The 23,717-nt window shown below is 33.5% G+C and overlaps 2 protein-coding genes across 4 annotated transcripts; both read left to right on the forward strand.

The window, feature by feature from the left end:
* The first annotated feature begins 113 nt into the window (after window positions 1-113).
* On the forward strand, window positions 114-6,409 carry LOC106050723 (uncharacterized). The gene is made up of 2 exons (XM_013205755.2): window positions 114-271; window positions 5,377-6,409. Exons 1-2 carry the CDS (start codon window positions 187-189, stop codon window positions 5,676-5,678), a joined length of 387 nt encoding a protein of 128 aa, XP_013061209.1. The 5' UTR covers window positions 114-186; the 3' UTR covers window positions 5,679-6,409.
* A 692-nt stretch (window positions 6,410-7,101) lies between these two features.
* Window positions 7,102-20,304, forward strand: LOC106050722 (ubiA prenyltransferase domain-containing protein 1 homolog). Of its 3 annotated transcripts, XM_013205752.2 has the most exons (3): window positions 7,104-7,570; window positions 16,325-16,551; window positions 17,914-20,304. In XM_013205752.2, the coding sequence occupies exons 2-3, from the start codon at window positions 16,459-16,461 to the stop codon at window positions 19,027-19,029; spliced, it is 1,209 nt and encodes a 402-aa protein (XP_013061206.1). In that variant the 5' UTR covers window positions 7,104-7,570; window positions 16,325-16,458; the 3' UTR covers window positions 19,030-20,304. The 3 variants fall into 3 exon arrangements, with proteins under 3 accessions (XP_013061208.1, XP_013061206.1, XP_055864192.1); XM_013205754.2 differs by lacking the exon at window positions 16,325-16,551 and having other exon boundaries at window positions 7,102-7,570; XM_056008217.1 differs by lacking the exons at window positions 7,104-7,570; window positions 16,325-16,551 and adding an exon at window positions 13,281-13,301.
* Window positions 20,305-23,717: the final 3,413 nt, after the last annotated feature.

Raw genomic sequence — 23,717 nt, forward strand, 5'->3', positions numbered from 1 at the left:
AAATAATAATAACAAAAGTGTGACTGGTTACATCTTGTCTTGAGTCTAGATTTATTGTATCAGCTTCGACTGCACTCCTCATTTTGTATCTTTGTTAGTTACAAAAAGTATTAGGCTATCTATTCTTTGGTCCAATTTGTGTATGTGTGTAGGGCTGGTTCTATGTCAAAATTGTAGACTTCCAATATGGACGCTGCAAGAAAGTTGTGCCTTTCAGCATTAGTAACGCTAACAATCTGGTGCTGTGTAACTGGATTAGATAGTTCTACTGGTAAGTTGAAAGGAAATAACATGAAACATATAACGAACTTAAAGAAAGTGGACATGACTAGTTCAATGGTAATGATAATAATAACAGTATTCACTAGTTTCAATTAGCTAGCAATGTCTAGGTCAAAGGTTAATATATGCATGCATATATTGTTTCATTGCGTCTGTTATTGTGTGATGCACAAACGAGTCTTTGTTTCAAATAGAACTATTAATATATATATATATATATATATATATATATATATATATATATATATATATATATATATATATATATATATATATATATATATATATATATATATATATATATATATATAAAGAGAGAGAGAGAGAGAGAGGGTAGAGGTTTATCGCTCATGCCGATTAGGCCTACTGTTATATTTTGGTAGAATTACCCTAGTTACGTTGTTTGTAATATATACCTCTATTTCAAGTTGTACTGGCTATTAACACTTAAATAGTTTTATATGCATAATATAGCATTATCTTTTAGTCGTGAGCTGTTTTTATTAATGTCAATTTCTCTTATTGTTGTTGTTGTTGTTGTTTTTAACTTAAGAGAACCCCTAGGAATGTCTGTGAAGATCTGACTTGTATTTATATGACATAGCCTAACTACCTTACATGTTGTGTTTTTTGTAGTTATTGAACATGGTCAGCCATTGAGCTCGTGACATTGATGGAGCATTAATTATATTTAAACATTTCTTCCTCATGTCCACCAAGTTTAGCACTAAGGCCAACGACTCAACAAATGTTCTTGTTTTTTTTTTTCTCTAAACCAGTGCTACCAATTATTAAGACTAAATGGATGATTTTTGTACGTTTGGAATGTAGTCTATTTGTGAAAAGCTCAAATTCAAACATACAGGCAACGGAATCAGTTACAAAGTAGAACTAAGGTTGTGGCACTCGCTCATACTTTTGTATCTGCTAACTACTAGATTAAGTTCAATGGTGGAATTGAAAGTAAAACAAATCAAATAAATATTTACTATGTCATTTACGTTCCTGTTTTGGTACCTCAACGTCCAGCCAACAGTGTGCGAGAGCATGGCATGGCTACCACAAGCCCAATCTCCTTCCTCTCGTGCTTTTAATGCCTCTTAAACCATTTCTTACTTTCAAATTTCAATTTGAAGACAATTAAATAGAACTAAGACTAAGACTGCTTTATTGTTCTTTATGGAAATTAGCTGTGATTACAAAGACTCTTTTCTCATATAAAGACAACACAACAGAAACATACACATAAATAGAACAGACACAAGAGTTCATTGAGAGACCACACAGGCATCTTGCTCCTTTTCAGGTTAACTGATCAACAAGTGGCGTTGATATTGTCTGACCGAGGAAGGTACCAACGAGTTTTTGTACCGCTCTGTTCTTGTCTTGATTGACAGTAGTCGCCCACTTCGCGACGACTTGACGTAGTTATGATGGAGCGGGTGGCTGTTGACTTCCACGATTTTTCCGATTTTTCTTAGACATTTCTGTTCAAAAAGTTCCTTTAAATATGGTAATGTTGTGTGTGTGATTTTGTATGCCCTTTTTATAATGTAATTAGCTGAACCCGATACTTTTGGATAGCCGAGCGACGTTCTACTTCAGCTAACCCCCACTAAATCGCGATGTGAATATAGAAGAGTTGTTTTTCTTATATTACTTAAGAATGTATAGTGCTGTGTGTATTTCAAATAGATATTTTGGACACAAGACTTTGACCTCTTTAACATGCTGAATAGTAACAGAAGAATTTGTTATCTAAAGAAAGTCTCTTAAGAGATCTGTCACTTTTATCGGACCCCGAAAGGGAAAAAGAAGCTATTAGTTTTGTGTGAAATGTTTGTCCGTCCGTCCTTCCCGTTTAGATCTTGTAAACTAGAAAAGATAGTGAAAATCCGACATCATAATATTTTAGTCCATTCAAAGTTCTGATGCAACGGCTACTTTTTTCTATTCTAAAAGCGAAAAATCTAATTTTTTAATTCACTTATGCAAGCAGTTTTTTCATAAAAATACACCACTTTTACAACTATTCACTATTTATAGTAACAAACACGGAGGCTTTTTTATTAGGGAAGGCTACCATTTAGCATATTTTTAACACATTTCTGCAAATGGTTTTAGATTTTTGTTAAAAATATTTCCTTTTACATTTGTATTGCTACGTTATGTAAGTTCTGTCCTACTAACTACTACATTTACCCCGAAAGGGGAAAAGACGCTATTAGTTTTGTGCGAAATGTCTGTCAGTCTGTCCGTCCGTCCCGTTTAGATCTCGTAAACTAGAAATGATATTGAAAATCCGACATCACAATATTTTAGACCATTCAAAGTTCTGATGCAACAGCTACTTTTTTTTTTCTGAAAGCGAAAAATCTAATTTTTAAAATCAGTTATGCAAGCAGTTTTTAAAGAGAAAAAGCTAATTAGTATGCATTAGTTAGACCTAATTTAACACGAATAGTAATCTTGTAAACTTCATTTTCCTGAACTTTTTTTATTGCGGAATTTTTTTTTTTTTGTTTTTGTTTTTTTAAGGATTTGAATAAGAGATTGAGCCTTCTCAAAACAATTAGATCAATTATAAGACATCAGTTAGGCCAGGGGAGGCGCGGTGGCTGAGCGGTAAAGCGTTTTGCTTCCGAACCGGGGTCCCGGGTTCGAATCCTGGTGGAGACTGGGATTTTCAACTTTGGAATCTTTGGGCGCCTCTGAGTCCACTCAGCTCTAATAATGGGTACCTGACATTAATTGGGGAAAAGTAAAGGCGGTTGGTCGTTGTGCTGGCTACATGACACCCTCGTTAACCGTAGGCCACAAAAACAGATGAACTTTACATCATTTGCCCTATAGACCACAAGGTCTGAAAGGGGAACTAGTTAGGCCAGGTTCACATCTAACTTTACATTCACTTTCACCTATCCTTTGATCTGCGGGACCGTTGGGGCACTACACAAGATCTGTTAACCTTCTTTCTCCATTCTTATCTCTCATTTGTCTTTGATATAATTTCATTCGGATGTTCTTTCTGAAAATATTGAAGCCTGCCTGGGTGGACCACTTCGGGGTCCGATATTAGGTTTGTGTTTCCACACAAACTGTCTTTTGTAACCTTGTTACTTTTATTTAAGAGAAAAAAAATCTATTTAATATGCATTAAAGTTGCACATAATATAAATCAACAATTAATAAGTAGTTTGTCATATTATCGCGTGACTGCAGTGGTGGTACTGTACACATATCTATTTTATTTTTTTTTTACGGAATTTTTTTTTCTTGAGGATTTACAATACAATTAGATCAATTAGATACTCATTATAACACATCAGTTAGGCCAGGTTCACATCTAACTTCACATTCACTTTCACCTATCCTTTGGTCTGCTGGACCGTTGGGCACCACACAAGATCTGTCAACCTTCTTTCTCCATTCTTCTCTGTCATTTGTCTTTGATAGAATTTCATTCTGATGTTCTTTCTGAAAATATTGAAACCTGCCTTTTTACCTGCCTGGGAGGACCACTTCGAGGGCTGATTTTGAGTTTGTGTTTCCACACAAACTGTCTTTGTAACCTTGTTGTTTTTTTTAAATCTTTTTGTATGTATGTGTGTTTGTGTTTAAAAAGGGGAGATATAAGGAAAAGTGACATTTGTATGAACGTCTAACTGATAAAGTCAGATTATTATGATAAGGTGTGTCGGTAGAGGTTTATCGGACATAACGATTAGGCCTACTTTTATATTTTGGTAGAATTACCTTAGTAAAAGTTGTGTGTAATATTTTGTGATATGTTATTACTGTTACTCTGTTATGTAAGCGTTCCCTTTGATTGCTGTCAACTACTTCCGAATGACTCTGTTACAACTGATAGATTTCTCAACTGTTACCAAATGATTCAGTTATTCTTAATTTGTTTGATAATTATTCGAAATTCGAAAAAGAAGTTATGCCAAGAACGTAAAGCGCAGTTTGAAATCTGAGGAGAAATTCAAATCCCAAAAGCAATCGGAAAAATATCACAGTTATCAAATACTACTAACAATAATAGTATCCCTAAGAGCATCTCTATCCTGAAACAGAAAATGTTGTCACAGTTCCGAGTTATTAGTACTAAATATTATGAAAAGCCTATTGACATGTTGCTGACAAATATCGAAATTACGAAAACCCGGGTGTGTTGATTGAACACAAAATGGCAGGATGTTTAGCTTTATCAGAATCTGCCTACCTAGGTCACCATAACCGAAATTAATCCACCAACTCCTGGCCTTGACACTTAATCTGATTAAGAAAGATACACCTCCTTACTGTAAATACTTGCCACAAGAGGTTCTCAAGTCAACAGATTACCTATTATACTGGGATAGACGTGTTTTCATTGACAAGACTGTGGATTTTAATGGCCATGATTTAGACCTACTATATATTAACAAGAAAGAAAAATCCACAAACATCATTGACATCGCCGTACCACTATCCCATAATACAAGGAAAACTGAAATGGGAAAAAAAGAAGAATAAATTACAATATACCCTGTTGTTATATCAACCGAGGGGATAATGTCTACTGACCTCAGAGACACCTTCAATGCCCTGCTGCAGACCTGCCACATTACCAGAAAAATCCTCAATGGACATTGTTAAAGAAACTACAATGAATTTGTTTCTTTTTAAAGGAGCTGGCCACATGACACCCTCGTTAACCTTGGGCCACATAAACAAATGACCTTTAAATCATCTGTGCCACAGATCGCAATATGATGCTTGACCCTGAAAGTCCCAGAGAATGAAGATTAGTACATTTTGAATACTACTACTAATGATAATAATTGGCCTAATAATAAAAGCACTATATAACTCATTTTAATGAAGCCTTCATGTTCACAAGTCACAGCTTGTAATGTTTCGATGTATTATTTTAAGACTAATACATTTCATTTCAAGAAATACTTAGATCCTGCCTGAATGATCGGCATGAGAGACAGTGAGGGGGAGAAGAGAGAGAGAGAGAGAGAGAGAGAGAGAGATAGTTAGATTTAGGAACGTATGTTTGTCAACTCTCTTGTTTCTTTTTTTTTTTCTCCACTATTTTAGAATCTCTTGAGGGCATCCTGACCTGTGGCAGAAATCAGTACCTGGACATCTCAACAAAAAGCTGTCAACCCTGCAAGACATGCGGTTACGTTGACCACGATGTCCACAGCTACCAGGAATGTGATTACTGCACGCCATCGTCCAATGTATCCAGGCTGGCCTACTGCCCCGAGCGATGCACAGCTGAGTTAGGAGGCCTCGATGCCTGGGTCAGGGTGGTCCTATCAGCATTAATCATGATGGTTGTGCCAGTGATTGTCATACCGTTGGCCCTTGTCACAATTGTCATATTTATTAGATAAACATAAATTAATGTCTGTTTTGGTCCATATATCATCAAGCTGAAACAAATTATGTAAAATATGGCTTTTCTCCTCATACTACTAGCCATTGTCAGTCTTATCATATTCGTTAGATACATACAACTGCCACATTTCATAAAGGCATACATAAACACTTTTTTATACTTACCATTGATTGTCACACTATACAGCTAAATTATATGTCGTGATGGTCACACTATACTCTAGCTCGTGACGGATCTGCCACATATATTTAATAAAATTGAATGTAGTTTGTCTTCGGAGAAATATATACGCAGTGCACTATTTTATCTTAAGCAAACCTGATCCCATATAGTAATATATATATATATATATTTCGTTGTTCAAATTGTTAGCTGTCAATAATCTGTTTTGTCTCCTGTAATAATCTAGCTTGTACTGATATTTAATGTACTATTTGCTACATTAATATTTATTATGTAGTGTTGAATTATTTGTGAAAGGAATGTAGCATACAGTAATATAAAAACAACAACTAGACTACACCTATTAATTCACAACTATCCCAATATTTAGTCATAAGTTTATGTGTAACTTATTATGTGCTTACGACTTGACCAACAGTGTCCCTGTGAGTTGGTGTGCAGCCTACTCATTTTACTTTTCTTGTTCTAATTATTAATGATTTTTATTTCTAGAAACAATGTGTTTTTTTAAACAAATAAAAATATTTTTCTAAAACTGCACAATCGTTTAAAAAATGTTTTCTTATTAAAAAGTTTCTATTGAATAATTTCAGGCGCCTGGATCATTGCGAATAAAAAAAATCGTAGACTTACTATTGCGGATAAATATATATAATCGTATCTTATATATTACAGATGTTACTTCAAAAAACAAAGAAGATAATTACGTCCTACGCATTTTATGTGTCAATCTTAATGTTAATCAATAACTTAAACTCTGCCAAATTGTTGGTTTTCCTGGCTGATTCAGGCAACCCATTTCATTTTCTATTGGCACTAAGGGAGAAGGAGCACTTGTATGAATTTGCTCTAGCGTATGTAATAGGAAATGGGCCTCTATCCTTGTGTCTTTCTGAGTATTTTGTTAGGTTTTGTTTTTCTAAACAAGCCTACACAGCTTGTGTATAATTAATAGACCTAATTTTTTTTTACACATCTAGGCCTATAGTAGGCTACTGTAGATAAATCAAATTGTCAACGAAGAGCCAATTACTGTGAATAACATTTAGTATGATAATCTGAAATAAATGTCAGGACAGCGTGTAGTTTATATATATATATATATATATATATATATATATATATATATATATATATATATATATATATATATATATATATATATATATATATATATATATATATATATATATATATATATATATATATATTGTAAAAAACTACACGCTGGCCTAACATTTATTTCAGAATATTATACTAACGGTTATTCAAATATATATGACGCTATAGAAGACGTAGAAATAATTGCAGACTCCATAATATCCACAGATTTCAAGACATGATAAATGAAACATTGACAGAAATCCAAGCCATCTTTTCCCTACCCCGCAACCTTCCCATTCCAACCAAATGTAAAGAGACCTCAAAAAGTCCACAAGGATGAGCAGTTTGCCTAAACAACAACCGTTTATGTCAACCCAGAATACACCACAATCAGAATACACCACGCAGTTAAAAAGAATCAATTTAGATGAAACCAGAAACCGAGAAATACTCGTGGGAGAAGTGATATGGTGTGGTGGGGGGAGATGGAGGAGCTTTATAAGAGGCTGTAGAACTGCGTGTCGTTGAGACTGGCAGGATTAGTTGTGTGAGACGTCCTCCGTGTCTTGAGAGAGTGAGCGCTGCTGTAGAAACCAAAATGTAAGTTGTACATGTCTGTTTATTCATATCGTCTACTTAATCTTATAGTTAACGATTGTACTTAATTATTATGTCTTATCCCATTTTTCTAATTCTTTGATCTATAGTGCCCTTTGCACTATTGACCTCGCTTTACAGCGCCACTTTAAATAAAAAAAAAAGAAACTTACTTAGGCTTATGTGTTGTTGTTGTTTTTGTCTGCTTTGTCAACATGCACACTGGAAAGATAGGAGAGAGAAGGGGGAAGGGAGAGAGCGTAAGAAGAGAGACAGGTAGGCTTAAAGGTGAAAGTGGCGGGGAAAAAAGAAAAGAAAAGAAACAAAAAAATAGTTATAATCGATGTAAAGAAAGCTCATTGTTTTACGTGCAAACTGTTGTACCTGTTTCTGATGTGCCCTCAGATTTGAAGATAATTACAGCCTAGCCCAAACCTCTTGAAGGACGACGGGGGATGGCATTAGGCATGGTTCGAACCCATGACCATCGAGACCACCAAACGACAGTCCATTATACCACACGACCAGGTAGCCCTCCTTTTAGTAGAAGAGGTAGCCTACGATACAACAACAAAATATAGGTAGCCTACACTTTGTAAATTCCATAGGGGTTTTCGTGAACAGAATCTACGTTTACGTAATACGAAAATACTAAGCTAAGCAAATTAAAAATTTAAGCTCCTACGCTTATAGCATTTAACTTTTTCTACATGTATACCATTGGCCAGTGTCATTATTATCATATTTGCTACATAAATACAACAGTCACATTTCATAAAAGCTAACCTCAATATATAGGCCTATATATGCTCGCTATTATTGTCACATAATGAAATGTACACAGAAGTCGTAGGTCACAATTCAGGCTACCTATAGCAATGATTAACAGTGAGGGATCTTGCAATAAGCCTTTAGAGTTCTTGGCATTGTTTATTGTCTTTTTATTTCATATATATCTCTTCAATATTCTCATTCTCTTTATTTTCATTAAAATAATTTGTATAGTTATATTTCTATTATATCGTTCCAACATTTCCCAACATCGGTTTCTCTTCAATGTTTTTTAAAATGTATCTTATTTCTTAAACATTGTAAACGTGGGGTAAAAAATCCATTAAAGTATATAAAACAGATTATTGCGATTAACTTTGAGTACCGGGTATCCCTGTGTCTGATAAAAAGGTCTGTACACATTGTTTCTCTCTCACCCATCCTCGGATCAAGCTGAAACTATGCACTTGGCATAGACAAGACATGAATGAATAAAAAAAAAGTAAACCAATTAATCAATTAGATACTGGAAATTAAATATTTTATTTGAATCCAACAAGGAAAATTGATTCTTCAGTATTAACAGATACGGTTAAATATATAGGGTTAAGTTCCCAAAAAAGGACATCCTTGTTGTACAAGGAGACTGTAATGCCAAAGTAGGAAGCGCCTCCTACCAAACCTGGAAAGGCACATGTGGAAGATACAGTAACCTCTCAACCAATGAACGAGGTCAACGACTATTAGAATTTGCGAAATACAACAATCTCTTACTGGCTAACACACTAGGATGCCACAAAAAATTGCCTATAACCACATGGCACAGTCCTAACGGAGAACACCACAACCAGATCGACTATATCATGGTGCAACATCGTTTTAAGGCAAGCATCCATACGGCCAAAACAAGAAGTTTTCCTGGAGCTGACATTGGAAGCGACCATGACCTTGTTATGATGACCTTCAAATTACATCTAAAAAAGGTAACAAAACAAAGGACCTACCAGGATAAAATTTGACCTGGATAAGCTGAAAGACCCCCAAGTAGCTGCTATATTCGAGGCACAAGTAGGAGGACGCTTTGCAGCCCTTGGACTCCAATGACCAGGATATCTACACACAAGTCAATATGATAAACACAGCAGTCACATACACAGCCCTGGAAATACTAGGGAAGCTCCGTCCGCCCAAAAAAACCTGGGTAACAGAGGATATACTCCAACTCTGTGACAAGCGACGGGAGCTTAAAGGGAAAAAGTTGTACGACCCAAAATATGTCCACGAATACAAAAGCGTCAACAAACGGATTAGAAAGGGAATTAAAGAAGCGAAGAAAAAGTGGATAGAGAATAAGTGTCAAGAAATTGAAAAGGGACTTAACAGGAATGAAAGTAAAAAAGCGTACCAACTAGTGATGGACCTCACTACCTCAAAGTATGGAAGAACTAACACAATACAAGATAAAAACAATAAATGTTAAACTGAGGAAAAAGATTTGATAAGAAGATGGACGGAATACTGTTTAGAGTTGTATAACTTTGATTTCTCAAGAGATGCAGAGATACTAAATGTCCCGGCAGTATCCAACATAGACGACTATCCGATTCTTCGCTCGGAAATAGCATCAGCAGTAAATGCCCTGAAAAAGGGAAAATCGGCCGGAGTTGACAACATTCCTGGTGAACTTCTACAGGCGGAAGGAGAAACCATGATAAACGCACTCTATACGATTTGCAACAAAATCTGGCAATCAGTAGAAAGGCCCAGACCCTGGATTCAATAACTTATCACAACCCTTCCAAAGAAAGGCAATTTACAACTCTGTCAAAACTATCGCACCATCAGCCTCATAAGCCATCCCAGCAAAGTACTGTTAAAAATCATATTAAACCGACTAAAACCGATAGCAGACAAAATCATATCAGAAGAACAAGCGGGTTTTAGACATGGTCGCAGCAAAACAGAAAAAAATCCTAAACCTCAGAATACTATGTGAAAAATATCTCCAACACCAAGAGAATCTTTTCCATGTCTTTATTGATTTCAAGAAAGCTTTCCATCGATTATGGCACGGGCCACTCAGGGCGACAATGGAAAAGTACAACATTAATAAAAACATAATTAAAGTTATCCAGAATCTCTACAAGGATGCCACCAGTGCGGTGTACTTCAACAATAATATTGGGGACTGGTTCAAACCACAGTTGGAGTACGACAAGGCTGCCTACTTTCACCAACACTCTTCAATATCTTCCTTCAAAGGATAATGGAAGATGCTTTCGAAGGCTATGAAGGTACTGTAAGCATTGGAGGAAGAAGAGTTACTAACTTGCGCTTCGCAGATGACATTGATGGCCTAGCAGGGATAGAAGAAGAACTAGCTGACCTGGTGATGCGCATTGACAAGACTTCCGCAGCATATGGTATGCAAATAAATGCAGAAAAAAAAATTTATGACCAATTGTCAACAGGGCTTTAAAAAAAGACATCAGTATTGGAGGCGAAAAGCTGACTAGTGTTAGAGGCTTCAAATACCTCGGAGCTATTGTCTCAGATGAGAGAACGAAACCCGAACTATTGGCCCGAATCAGTGGCGTAACAAGATGCTTGTGGGCCCGGGTTCAAGAATATGTTGGTGGGCCCCTTACCCAGTGTGTGACAAAAATCTATAAGCCTGTATGTATCGATACATTTACCAAAAGACATTCCAATAAAACAATGTCTTTTCGTTTGATTCAGCTATTATTCCGTAGAACTAATAGTGCCTTAAAACCCAACAAAGAAATGTTTTAGTAGTTCTTTTTCCCATTATACAAATTTACATTCGAAATACACAGCTATGATAAAACTTTTATCTAGTACTATGTCCATTTGTTAACAGTAAATAGGTTCAACATTTATTTACTAGAATTTCATTTCTCTAGCCTTCGAATTGCAGTCAGAAACTTGTGTTCTTTCTAGTTCAATGGAAAGAACAGAATGTGAAGCCTACCTGATCTGTCTTATAGAACTTTTAAAATATTTTCTAAAAATCGCAAACTTCAAGAATGACCGATCTGCTGAACAACCGTTACAAGCAAAGTGACTAGGGATTAACGACTGAAACAAGTTGACAGATTTTTTAAAAGAAATCTGTAATCGATTAACAACGACAGCGATAGTTCTGTTACATTGATTTTGAAAGTCACCTCTGCATCTTGAATTTTCTCTTCACACTAGTCAGTGGGTATGCTCATCAATTTGTCTTTTAACTTTCCGCTATCGCGTGGAGCGAAAAACTGGATGAACAGCTTAAGTTAGAGCTAATTCATCCTCATTTCTTACCCTCTCAAAGCCAGTATAGATCTTCTCCAGTTGACACACTGTTTTATTGTTCTTGCTGTTCATATTACAATATTTTTTTAGACAATTTACAATTTTGCACTTGACAAAAAGCAGAACAATAACTTCGAATGTTTCTAATTTCCATTAAGATTATATGCGTTCATTTTCCTTTTGGTAACACAAAGAAAAATATAATAACATTTTTAGTACATCAAGGTACGACATCCGAATCTCATTGAAAGACATCATTCCTTGATGACCGCTAGCAAAAAGCAATTTGTGAGTGTCATATAAACTAGGATTTCTCTATTGCCCTATTGGATTCAGAAGCGCCCATAGTTTTGTACTAAGTCAAAAAAAAAACTTCTTGAACACTTGACAGAATCATTAAAGACAAATTTAAGTTGTGGTTAGCGCAGTGAACAAAATGCACAAGATGATGCATTTGCTGAAGCGATGCCTCAGGGTTATTGTACTGTCCACTCTTATGGGAAGCACCATCATAGCATGGCCTCGCAATTTATTTAAAGTTGAATGGTCATTTTTTTTTTATCAATTGGAGTATTTGTTCTGTAGACTTCAGGTTCTCACAAATATGAAAATCTAGAAATGATTCTCTGGTTGGTATTCCGTCATGGGCAGTCACGAAAAAAAAAGGAGAAATGATGCTAGTCGGCTTTTACAAAAGTTGGCCTACAAGAGTGCCTTTTTTTTTACTTTGGTGTTACCCACAAGGGCTCTTGGGGGCTCATGTGGGCCCTTATTGGTCATGATCCATGGGCCTAAGAGCAATGAACGCCCTATGCGCCATTGTTGCTACTCCAAGGGCTGTGGGCCCCTAATGGTCGTGGGCCCGGTTTCATTGAACCCCTTCGCGCCATGGATGCTACGCCACTGGCCCGAATAGCACAGTCCACAGCAGCCCTTTCAAAACGTAAAATAATATGGAAAGACAAAGGCTAAGCACTCGGCACCAAATTCAGAATGATGCTCTCCCTGGCCATGGCCACATTTTTATATGCTTTTGAGTCTTGGAAGCTGACTGCAGAGCTAGAGAGGAGGATCCTAGCAATGGAATTGAGAAGGATCCTTGGTATCACGTTCAAAGACCGCATCACAAAACCAGAGATTAGAGACAGGGGTACTGTAGCGATCAGACAGTACCAGGAAAAAGAAGAAGAGGCAGACAGAGAAAGCGATGGGAGGACAACATATAAGAATGGACTTAATATTTGCAATTGCAATTGAAAGAGGTTCTAAACAAGGCAAAAGACAGGGTGGAATAGAAAAAGTCGGTCGACGAGTCTTGCTTGGTGCCCCAACAGTCCAACAGACAAGGGATAGGTAAAGGTAAAAAAAAGTCCCCTTACGTATTAGAGAAATAAGTCCTACATTATTGAAATATATAGTTGTAAATGTGGAGCTCTTCCCCGTAGATAAGCTCTTTTTTTCTTTGTAAAGTATGTTTTACTTGTTTTCATTCTTTTTTAACCAAGTTTACTTATCAGTCCTTTATACGTGTCAGTGATAACATTTCCTTTTTACCTTTCGCATATTTAGTATTTTACAAAACTTTAAAAAACAAGGATCTTGTTTTTCTACACCATTCGAACGAAACGCATCTCCTAACATGAACTTGGTATTTTTCACCTTTGAAAGTCTGATGTAATCTAATAAAAGTGACAAGATGAAATTACTCGTAGTGGTCTAGATCTTTTAGACGCTCTATTAAAAATTAGAATTTTATCTAGAGATCTAGATCTGATTATTTTACTAGATTTTAAAACTAGATCTAGATCTACAATCTCTAGATCTATAATCTACTCTAGTAGATGAGATCTAATTCTAAATCTAGATCTAGAATCTAGATTCTAGATCTAGATTTATTTTAGATAGATTGACATAGATTACTTACTCAGACTTACTGAGTTTACTCACTCACTCACTGTTAATGATTAATGTTATCACTTTAAGTGACTGTAGTGTAGGCTGTCACTGTGTCTGTTACTGTGTTACTTAACTTACTTTCAAAGTTACTCACTCAGATTCACTGTCACGAGTCACTCACGAGTGTTAAAGGGTAACTCCGATGGTTTTGACAATTTTTGATATAATATGTGTTTTGATTTATAGATAATGAATATATTATTCTTTTTTTTTTATTTGCAAGAATAACTTAGTAATTGATGTTTTTGTGACATAATTTTTCTGCGCATCCAAAACAGTCAGATTTTCACTGAATTTCTGTGTGACGTCACGACGGTGCACTCAAATCCTATTGATACTCATTGATAGGGAGGCGAAAAAGAAATTATCTTTGATAAAAAAAATTTTTCGTTATTACATCATTAAAATACTTTAAAAGAAATTTCTAATGGTGTATAAATTATGACTGTATGTTTGACCGTAAGAAAATTATGTTTTTTTTGTGCTGTTTCGACCTAACATTGGTTGACATGGAAAAAGTGATGAGAGAGCTTGACGCTGGCTCAGCCGGCGAGACACACCCCCAAGGTCAAAAGTTAAAAAGTTGGAATTGAGTTTCGTAGACGATAGATCTACTTATTAAATAAGAAATTTAATAGTAGATCTAGTATTCGTAGTAAATTTCTAGCTCACAAATCTGATTTCATTTATATTTATGAACTTCAGTTGTTTAAAATGTCTCAGTAGTATCATTAATTGAATTCTTTGGCCTGGAAATCCAATGTATTGTTGGTACTGCACCTGGTATTAACTTCAATTTTTTTTTTAAATCCCATTTCCACAGCAGTGAAGTTGCTGAAACAGCTTCTCTCAAAATGGTTTGAGCATAAACAGGAATTAGCTAATGCCTTTGTAAAATATTTGCTCTTCAGGCGAATAAATTTTCCCCATTTTCCCTTTAAAACTTCATCTCTTGGAAACAAATGAAAAGAGACACTAATTTCTGTATCAGCATACTTGCTGATTTTATCTTTGTGATTGGAACTACTGCAACAAGCTGAAGAACAATATTTAATTTTCTTCAAGTAGAAATAGAGGTTTATAAACAATGACCGATTATAAATCAACGTGGAGACTAGATCTAGCTGTGAAGCGTAACAATAAATGCGATCCGATAGGTCTAGATCTAGACTAGAGAGTTTATCGGTTATATAGGTCTAGATCTATATTTAGCCAGCACCTTCGTGACGTCACGTTTTTAAAAACTAAAAACATCTCGCAGAACCCCGTTTTTTGGGGGGCGTGGAGAATTTTCTGTCTAATTTATTAAATATAAAATTTTCCGAGCATTTAAATAAAAAATGATATAATGTTTACTATTACAACTTTTTACGCAGAATTTAAATATGTCAATAACTAAAATTTGAAAAACTATCGGAGTTTCCCTTTAAGTAGTAACTATTACTATTACACTTCACTAGCTAGATCTAGTTCACTAGTTAATACTACTAACTACTTATACTAACTTATAGTGACGGTGTGGTACCTATTACTGTAACTATACTACTGTATAGTATTATATACGCTTCAAAGACCAGCTTAGGCGTCAACTTTCCTTGGCTGACATAGAAGAGAGCACCTGGTTGCATGCGGCCTCAGAACGAGACAGCTGGAGGTCACTTATGAAGGCCACAGGATACACATTTGAGACCAAAAGAAAATCTGCTGCCAAGGACAAACGCAGACGGCGAAAAGAAAATCTAAATCGACCGCCTGCGGACAATGGTTATGCTTGCCCTGCATGTGGCAAAATATGTAGGTCACAGCTGGGACTGCGCAGCCACAGGAAATACTGCATTCCTCTCTAATCTTTGGACTTGAAGACTATCCTTATTATTATTATTATAAGTCTATCAGATAGAATTTAGTAGTACTGTCACTGACTAGGACTAGACTGACAGTGACTGTCACTAAGTCATCTAAGTCTAACTAAAAGTAAAATTAGTAAAGTCTAACTAACTCTAACACTAACTAAACTCTAAACTAAACACTCTACTCACTCAACTCTAACTCTAGTCCTGTAGAAAATAGAGTCTCTAGAGACTAGATTGGTCACTAGATCTAGAATCTAGATCTATATTATAATATTATTTTTATTTAATCTATCTAGATCTATATAAATATAATAATTATTTTTATAAAACTAGTCTACTAACCTTTAACTAGACTAGATCTAGTAATTAAGTAATACTATAACTATATGTATATATAGACAAGTCAATAGATAGTACTATAGTTATAGTATAACTATAGTCTATATATAGACAGTATCTATCTATAGAGTAAAAACTAAATTAGATCTTATTAGTTAAATTTGTTATCATTGACCAAACATAAAAACAAGTGAATTACCGGTGCAAAAAACAAAATGATGTGTTTAATGAGTGAGTTTTTGACAAGGTGTTTGATTTATAAGAGCTTTCTCTATATTTAACAGATTTATAGAAATGTAGACTAGATCTGATCTTGTTCTAGCTGAAAAGTTAATCATTCAAGATCCAGATTATCTATCTATTAGAGTATCTATATAGAATTTTTAGTTCTAAAATTATTGTATTAATCTTGAGCAAAAATTATTGTATTAATCTTGAGGACTCAATATTTATTTTGCAGATTGTTAATAGACTATTTACACTCAGACTAGTTTAAATCATATATATATACATATCTATTCAGACATGGACCTTATCTGAGCTCAGTGAAATCAGTGTTATGTTGCTACTACTGCTTAAATAGCAATGTACTTGAGAAGAGAAAAACATTTTGTTAGTTCATGGGCCTAGGTCTATTCTTGCCATTTAAAGGCAAAAATGAATATTACCAATCTAACGACACTGGACCAGAAGACTGATGTTACAGGAACATTGTGTTGCAATGATAGCACACAGCCAAGAGTTCCTCATGTAAGTCAACAAAAGTTTTGTTGTTCAAATTTTAAATAAAAATTCTCTGCAAGCTTTAGATAACTGAAGTTTAGTACTGAAGGCTTAATTTACCTTGTTGGTATCAAACAAAATAATTAATTACCAATAATTTATTCACTAGTTGGTTCATTTTTTCTTTATTAATTCATATCTTGACTATGCCAATGAATAATTGTGCTAAGTTTCAGCTTGATACGAGAATGGGTGTGAAAGAAGAAACATGTAGAAACTTATTACCAGGCAGATAGCATGAGTTGATATAAGCTTTGTTAATAAGGGATAATTTCTCCATCATTTAGATTTAGTTTATTATTGGTTTAGGTAATAATTATTTGTATAATGACATTAATATGTTTTTAATATATGGAATTAGATATTGTTTGATATTCAAACTTTAAATAAAGAGACTTTTAATAAATTATAAAGGTTAAAATTGCCATCTTTTTTTGACATGACTTTGAACCATGGCTCTGCAGACCTATACTTAAATTATTTAGTTTAATGAAAAATAAATGTTCAGTTTTTCACAACAGGGTTGTTAATAAAATCAAGTAAAGCAAGTAAAATATCTTTAAAAATACTTTCTTTTTAATCAATCATGTAACTCATTTTTAATAGATTGACATGGAATATGAATAATTATTTAAAGTGGGTGAAATAATGTGTAAACAACTCCACTCTGACGTCTAGACAGAGTGAGTTGATATAAGCTTTGTAAAAAAAGGAAAATAGATCATTGGGTCATGACTCTTGTTACCCAAACTTTCTGCTGGCTAACTAATTTTAAGTGAACACCATCTTGAGACTATGAAGTTAGTGATTCAAAATAAAAAAACGTTTAGCTAATGAGACTTGGGGGATTAATGAAAAAAAAAAGTTTATAGATAATAATCTTTGAAAACAGCTGTGCTATGTTTAAATTCAAATATTTTTTTTAGGCATCTCTAGATATAAAAATAATAGGATTTTTATTTGACATACAAACTATTGATTTAAAAAACAAAAGAGTAATTCAAATCTTAAAAGACTAAATTAGAAATAGATTTGATATTTTAATCACTAGTACCATTAAAAACTAATTTAAATTCAAAGATTAACTTGTTTTTTTGAGGCATACATTTTCCATTTCAGCAATGATATTTTCAGGCAATCAATTTTTCATTAGTGTATTGAGAGAATCTTTTGAGTTTCAGTTTTCTCAAATTTTGCTCTACTTACCTACAAGATATCACATCAGCATGATAAAAGTTTTAAAAAATAACAGCTTTTATTTTACCATAGAAAAGAATTTTATATTGGCTGTATTGCTAACAAAAAAAAGTCTTTTTTTTTCTTTTCAAGGTCAAGATTCAGCTACCTCTCATAGAAACAGCTACTCAAACTGAAGAATGGATACCAACTGGATTTCAGTCAAATGTCAGCTCTTCTGAGAAACCTCCACCTTTTGAAAGGAAAATAACTAATAATATAGACTCTTATTCCATGTTTGAAGATACCATGTCAACTAGCAACAACCATAAAGATTTCAGAAACTTTAGATTTATTCCAATTAAAAAAGGCAAACTGTCAAAGTATCTTATAGCTTTGAGGCCATGGTCTTTCACAGCATCCATCACTCCTGTTGCTCTTGGCAGTTGTCTGGCTTACAAAACTCAAGGCGTGTTCAACATTAGTATCTTCTTTGCGGCCATTGTTACAGCATTGTGCGTGCATGCAGCTGGCAATCTAGTCAACACATACTTTGACTTTGTGAAAGGTATCGACAACAAAAAGAGTGACGACAGGACTTTGGTGGATAACATTTTGCTTCCTAATGATGTTGTGACCTTGGGGGCCATGTTCTATGTGGCTGGCTGTGTGGGTTTCATGCTGCTGAACATTATGTCACCTGCGAAAATGGAACACTTGGCCCTTATATATTTCTGTGGTCTCTCCAGCAGTTTTTTTTACACTGGTGGGCTTGGATTGAAGTACATTGCTCTGGGAGATCTTCTCATTGTATTGACGTTTGGTCCACTCACAGTTGTGTTCTCCTACCTAAGCCAGACAGGCCAGCTTTCGCTCACTCCACTCATTTATGCCATTCCACTGGCTCTGAATACTGAAGCGATTCTACACAGCAACAATACAAGAGACATGGAGAGTGATCGCTTGGCTGGGGCCTTAACTGTGGCTATAATACTTGGGAAAACAGGCTCATACTGTCTCTTTTGCTTCCTGTTGTTTGTTCCTTATATTGTGTACATCATAGTTGGTTTGAACTATTCCCCTTGGATGCTCCTGCCAGCCATATCTATCTTTAGTGTCTTTGCTCTAGAGAAGGATTTCCGAAGGGGGAATCTAGACACTGTGCCACATCAGGTAGCTCGGCTAAATTTGATAATGGGTAGTTTATATATTGCTGCCATTTATTTGGCTCATCCTGACACATTGCCATCTCTGACTCATTTAAATTAAAAAGTTGCTATTATTTGTGATATTTATACACTAGCTCTGTTTGAGTCATTGGATATATTTTAACTATCTCAATATTAGGAAATGGAAAATAGTATTTTTTTTGTAATGAGTGTATTGTTTTTAAAAATGAAAAATATAATTTTACAGAACTTTCAAATGTATTGACTGATATAACTAGAAACAATATTTTTATGTATTAGTAGCTTCATATACTGGTTAGGCCCATTGATTTATTACAATATACTTTTTTTTTTGAAAATTCCAAGAGATTCCCAAAAATATTTTTAAAGATTCAAACATGAGCCCATTTTTTTCATTCCCTAAAGCTGAAGTGAAAAAGCTTTGTCTTGTTAGTCTATAACTCTTCCCCACAACATGAACTCTAGTATTCCTTACCTCCAGCAGCAACCCAAAAAAAATCTATTTCATTTCGCTTTTATAACTTTGTGCATATAATCACATTCATGCAGCTATTTTGTACTTTGGTGGGGAAAAAAGGAAACATTTAGATTCTTTTTATAAAATGTATATAATTGTGAGCTATTCACCAAACAGTTATTAAATACTTTAAAAAAAGGAAGGAGTATATTTTGTGCTATTTAATATTTATACTTTCTGTTTATAGATTTTATTTTTAAAAAAAAAAGCTACATCAAAATGGCCATTTTGGGAATAAGAATTAATATACAAATGATTAATAAAAGGCTTAAATTTTTTCACAAATATTCGTTCTTAGGCTGTGAGTCTATAAAAACTCTTTCTTAGTGAACACCTAAATAGCTATACTTTCTAAAGTCTTATAGCTATACTTTCTCAAGTCTTATAGCTATACTTTCTAAAGTCTTATAGCTATACTTTCTAAAGTCTTATAGCTATACTTTCTAAAGTCTTATGGCTATACTTTCTAAAGTCTTATGGCTATACTTTCTAAAGTCTTATAGCTATACTTTCTAAAGTCTTATAGCTATACTTTCTAAAGTCTTATCATTTTTATTCTGAATACCTTAACAATTTTTTTTTAGTAACCTGTCATAGACTGAACTTAGTACACACAACAAACAAAAAATTGGTGCTTTGTCTATGATTTAATGTTATTTGTTTAGCTACATCTTGATTCTTTTGTCATTTTCAAGAACTTCATGATTATAAAGAGTAGGCTACACTTTCTAACTTGCAGACATTATCATTTTTCCCCAAGATATTTTGAGATTTCTGTCTCAGGAACATGTTGACATACATATCATGTTTGTTTTAGAATAACTTTTTTTCCTCAACTTTATAACAAGCATGTCATGATAACATGATGTGAATGTAAGGTGAAGCCAGTTATTGATTTATTTAATTTTTTTTTATCATACAAATCATAATGTTGTACTTCAGAAAAGTTTCAATATGGTATATATCATTTCAGTAAATTAACTTAAATGTAAATACAAAACTAAATAATTTCTATATTTTATATTTAAAGTACATGAGTGTATTTCTATACCAATGGACCTCATTCACCGATCGTAAACAAACAACATTTAGTCTCGTGATCTTATTGATAAAACAACGGAAAAAACTGTCACGTGCAACCATCATGAATTAAACATGAGATCGTAAATTATATAGAAGATATAGAGCACCACGTGGCTAAATGTTGTTTGTTTACGATTCGTGAATGAGGTCCATTGTAGCATTATGTTTCAATTTCTTCTTTTTCTAGATATGATTTGGACTATGTAGAGTAGTTAAATATTACAGCGCCAATGATGTTTGAAATGAATGATATTCAATATAATATTTTATCAAAATAAAATATCATACAAACTATCTCAGTTACAAAAAAATATGAGACATCAAAGAAAACAATTTACTCTATACTTTACCATATTTTTTGCAAAATAATAGGAAAAAGATTTTTTTTTTTTGGTCTGAAATTGTATTTTACTGGTCTGAATAATTTGTGCTATGAATTATATTACTGGTCTGAATAATTTGTGCTATGAATTATATTACTGGTCTAAATAATTTGTGAAATATTCTATTTATTTCCTTATTTCAATAAAAATTTTATCATTTTGTTTGATTAAGTTTTTTGTGTTTATGTAATTTATTTTTACATTTTCAAAGCTGTATTCTTCATTGAGAGAAGATACTGTCCCCAAAAAAACAATTTTAGAAAAAAAAAATCTGGTCTTGATCTGGAAACCACCTGGCAGTTCATTTCAGCATTAAGATTGGCTATCTGTTACCCTTCAATATGAACAAAAATTGTAATCATTAAAATTATCATCGTTTGATGCTGTTGCACAACTCTTTTAGGTGCAGTATCTGTACATGAAAACTAATAGATTTCTAATTATTTGTATTTCACTGACTAGGACTCTTTTTCTTTAACTTTTTGCTAGAATCCAATATCTACTTGTAAGAGTGTGGCTCCAACCCAAGGAATTCATTAGCTTGGTTTGAATGCTGAGAGGCTACAGCATGTTATTCCAGATTAGTTTTCACTTACTTGCTTCTATATGTGCATTTAAGTTCTGTTGAGTAGCTGTCAAGTTCTGCTGCTGTAAATATTTCAAGTAATTAAAGCTGAATCTCATACCAGTACTAATTAAAATGTATTAATCTTTGATTGCTTTATCAGTATTATATTAGCTGCTGTGAATGACATTTTACAAAATTCAAACTGTTAGCATCCAGTTTTGTCAAGCACTAGTTTAATTTACATTCATGAAAATGATTCATGCATTTGATTCCAATGTTGTCTTGTTTAAGCATTTATCATAGTTTTTATTTTAAGAGAGATTTATTTGTAAAGTATAATGCAAACTGAGCCCTAGAAATTCATGTTTTTGAAACTTTTGTGTTCAACATTTGACCGTGATCTCATGTTTTAGTTATTTTTTTTTACTGTCCAATGTTTAACACTCATATATTTTATTTTATAACTTAAGATCAACAGCAACTTAAGATTTTTAAGTTTTCAAGAATCTCCTAAATAAATAAATAAAAAAACTGATTTTTATTTAAAAAACAAGATTCAATCTAACTATCCACATAATGGTCATCATCAAACATAATATTAAAGATAAGTGCAAATAAGATAGTATTTAGATACACTTTTCTGATGACATTTAATGTTACTTATGTTAAGCTAAGTTCTTTATTTTATTCTTATTTGAGTGACTTGTGTATATTATATGAGAATTAAAAGCAGAATTAAAGCCATCATTAGTACCGTTACTGTAAATAAACACCTGATTTAAAAAAGAATTTAGCATTTTGGGGGGAAAAAAATGATTATATTATATTTGTAGCTGTAGATGTATTGATCTAGTGTTATTTTGTTCCCAGATACTTACTATATTGCAATTGAATTTTTTGTTCAGTGATTCATTTGATTGAGCTGTTTTGGCTAATAGTCTAGAAAGATGGCTTAAATGTATGTGAAAAAAGTGTCTCCATTCCATAACTCATGAGTTTGTTTTTTGATATCAACATAATTCTCTGTTTACTTCTTTGTTTTTTTGTCATGACATTCACCTCATCATCTCTGATCACCAAAGCCTATTGTTGACAATGTCACTCTATTGGATTTTTAGTTACTAATTAGTAACTTGGTTGGTTTAGGATAATGAACTTTTTGAACTAGGTTGTACTGATATACTGATACACACACTAATGCCAGGCAGGATCCTTGCCAGGTTTAGCATGAAAATGAAGTCATTTCCTTTGTCAAACTAATCACAGATCTAGTCGGATGTTGTTATTCTAGTCTGATGTTATTCTATCATTTTTTTTAAGCCAGATTTTCCTTCATAAGAACAAAGCCAGATTGTTTTTATCACAATTCCAATATTGCCTACTGAAAATGAGTATTGTCTTGAATATCTACCAATAAAAATGTTCACTTTTTTCTATTGGAGATAATTTTTAAAGATTAAACATATTTTAAAATTCGATCAGAAATTTTTTGTTTTGTATTTGATAACAATAAGTTCAGTGTGTTAGTTCATGTGAATAAGAAGAGGAAAAGGGTTTGATTACATCATTGAGATGACAGCCCATTCCATGCAGACTCATGAAGAAAAACAGAAAAGCTTGAAATAATTAGGAGCTAAAATTTGAGTCCCAATTTCTATCAGAAGGTTAAGGGATAGAAGTATTAATCTGGAATTCTTTTTTTTTTTTAAATTTAAATTTATCAACAAATTACAATAATAAGTTTTTAAAGCAACAATTGACATTAATGACAATAATGTGATTTTTTTATTAAATGATGCTGAAATCACATTAAATACTCAACAAATTTCAAGTAATCTTTTTCAATATAAATAAAAAGCAACGATTTAGAGTATTAGTTTTAACAATGCATTTCTACTATCAAAAATTCTAAACTGAACATGTAAAAAACAACCAACACATTCTTGTTCAAAGTTTTATAGAATAATCAAGACGTATAGAGGGAAACTTTGGCAACATTCTTTAAGGACAAATATTGTTTTTATCTTCAATTTCATTTTTTAAAAATCCAAACATCCATTTATGATAGTAACATGTAGAGAAAGCTAGGCAAGATTCTTGAAAATATATTATAGTTATCAGTCAGGGAAAAGATTATGAACCGACTCTTTATCTTTAAAAATGATTAGACACTGCATATAATGGTACCAAAAAAAAATGAAATGAGATCAACACAT

This window comes from Biomphalaria glabrata, chromosome 13, assembly GCF_947242115.1.
Source record: "Biomphalaria glabrata chromosome 13, xgBioGlab47.1, whole genome shotgun sequence".
In the NCBI taxonomy this organism is placed as follows: Eukaryota; Metazoa; Mollusca; class Gastropoda; family Planorbidae; genus Biomphalaria; species Biomphalaria glabrata.

Bases quoted from the DNA above. Each gene is read 5' to 3' on its own strand.
- LOC106050723 (XM_013205755.2), top strand. From the start codon at position 187: ATGGACGCTGCAAGAAAGTTGTGCCTTTCAGCATTAGTAACGCTAACA. The intron at 272-5,376 runs GTAAGTTGAAAG...CCACTATTTTAG, and splicing joins TGGATTAGATAGTTCTACTG to AATCTCTTGAGGGCATCCTG.
- LOC106050722 (XM_013205752.2), top strand. From the start codon at position 16,459: ATGAATATTACCAATCTAACGACACTGGACCAGAAGACTGATGTTACA. The intron at 16,552-17,913 runs GTAAGTCAACAA...TTTCTTTTCAAG, and splicing joins CACAGCCAAGAGTTCCTCAT to GTCAAGATTCAGCTACCTCT.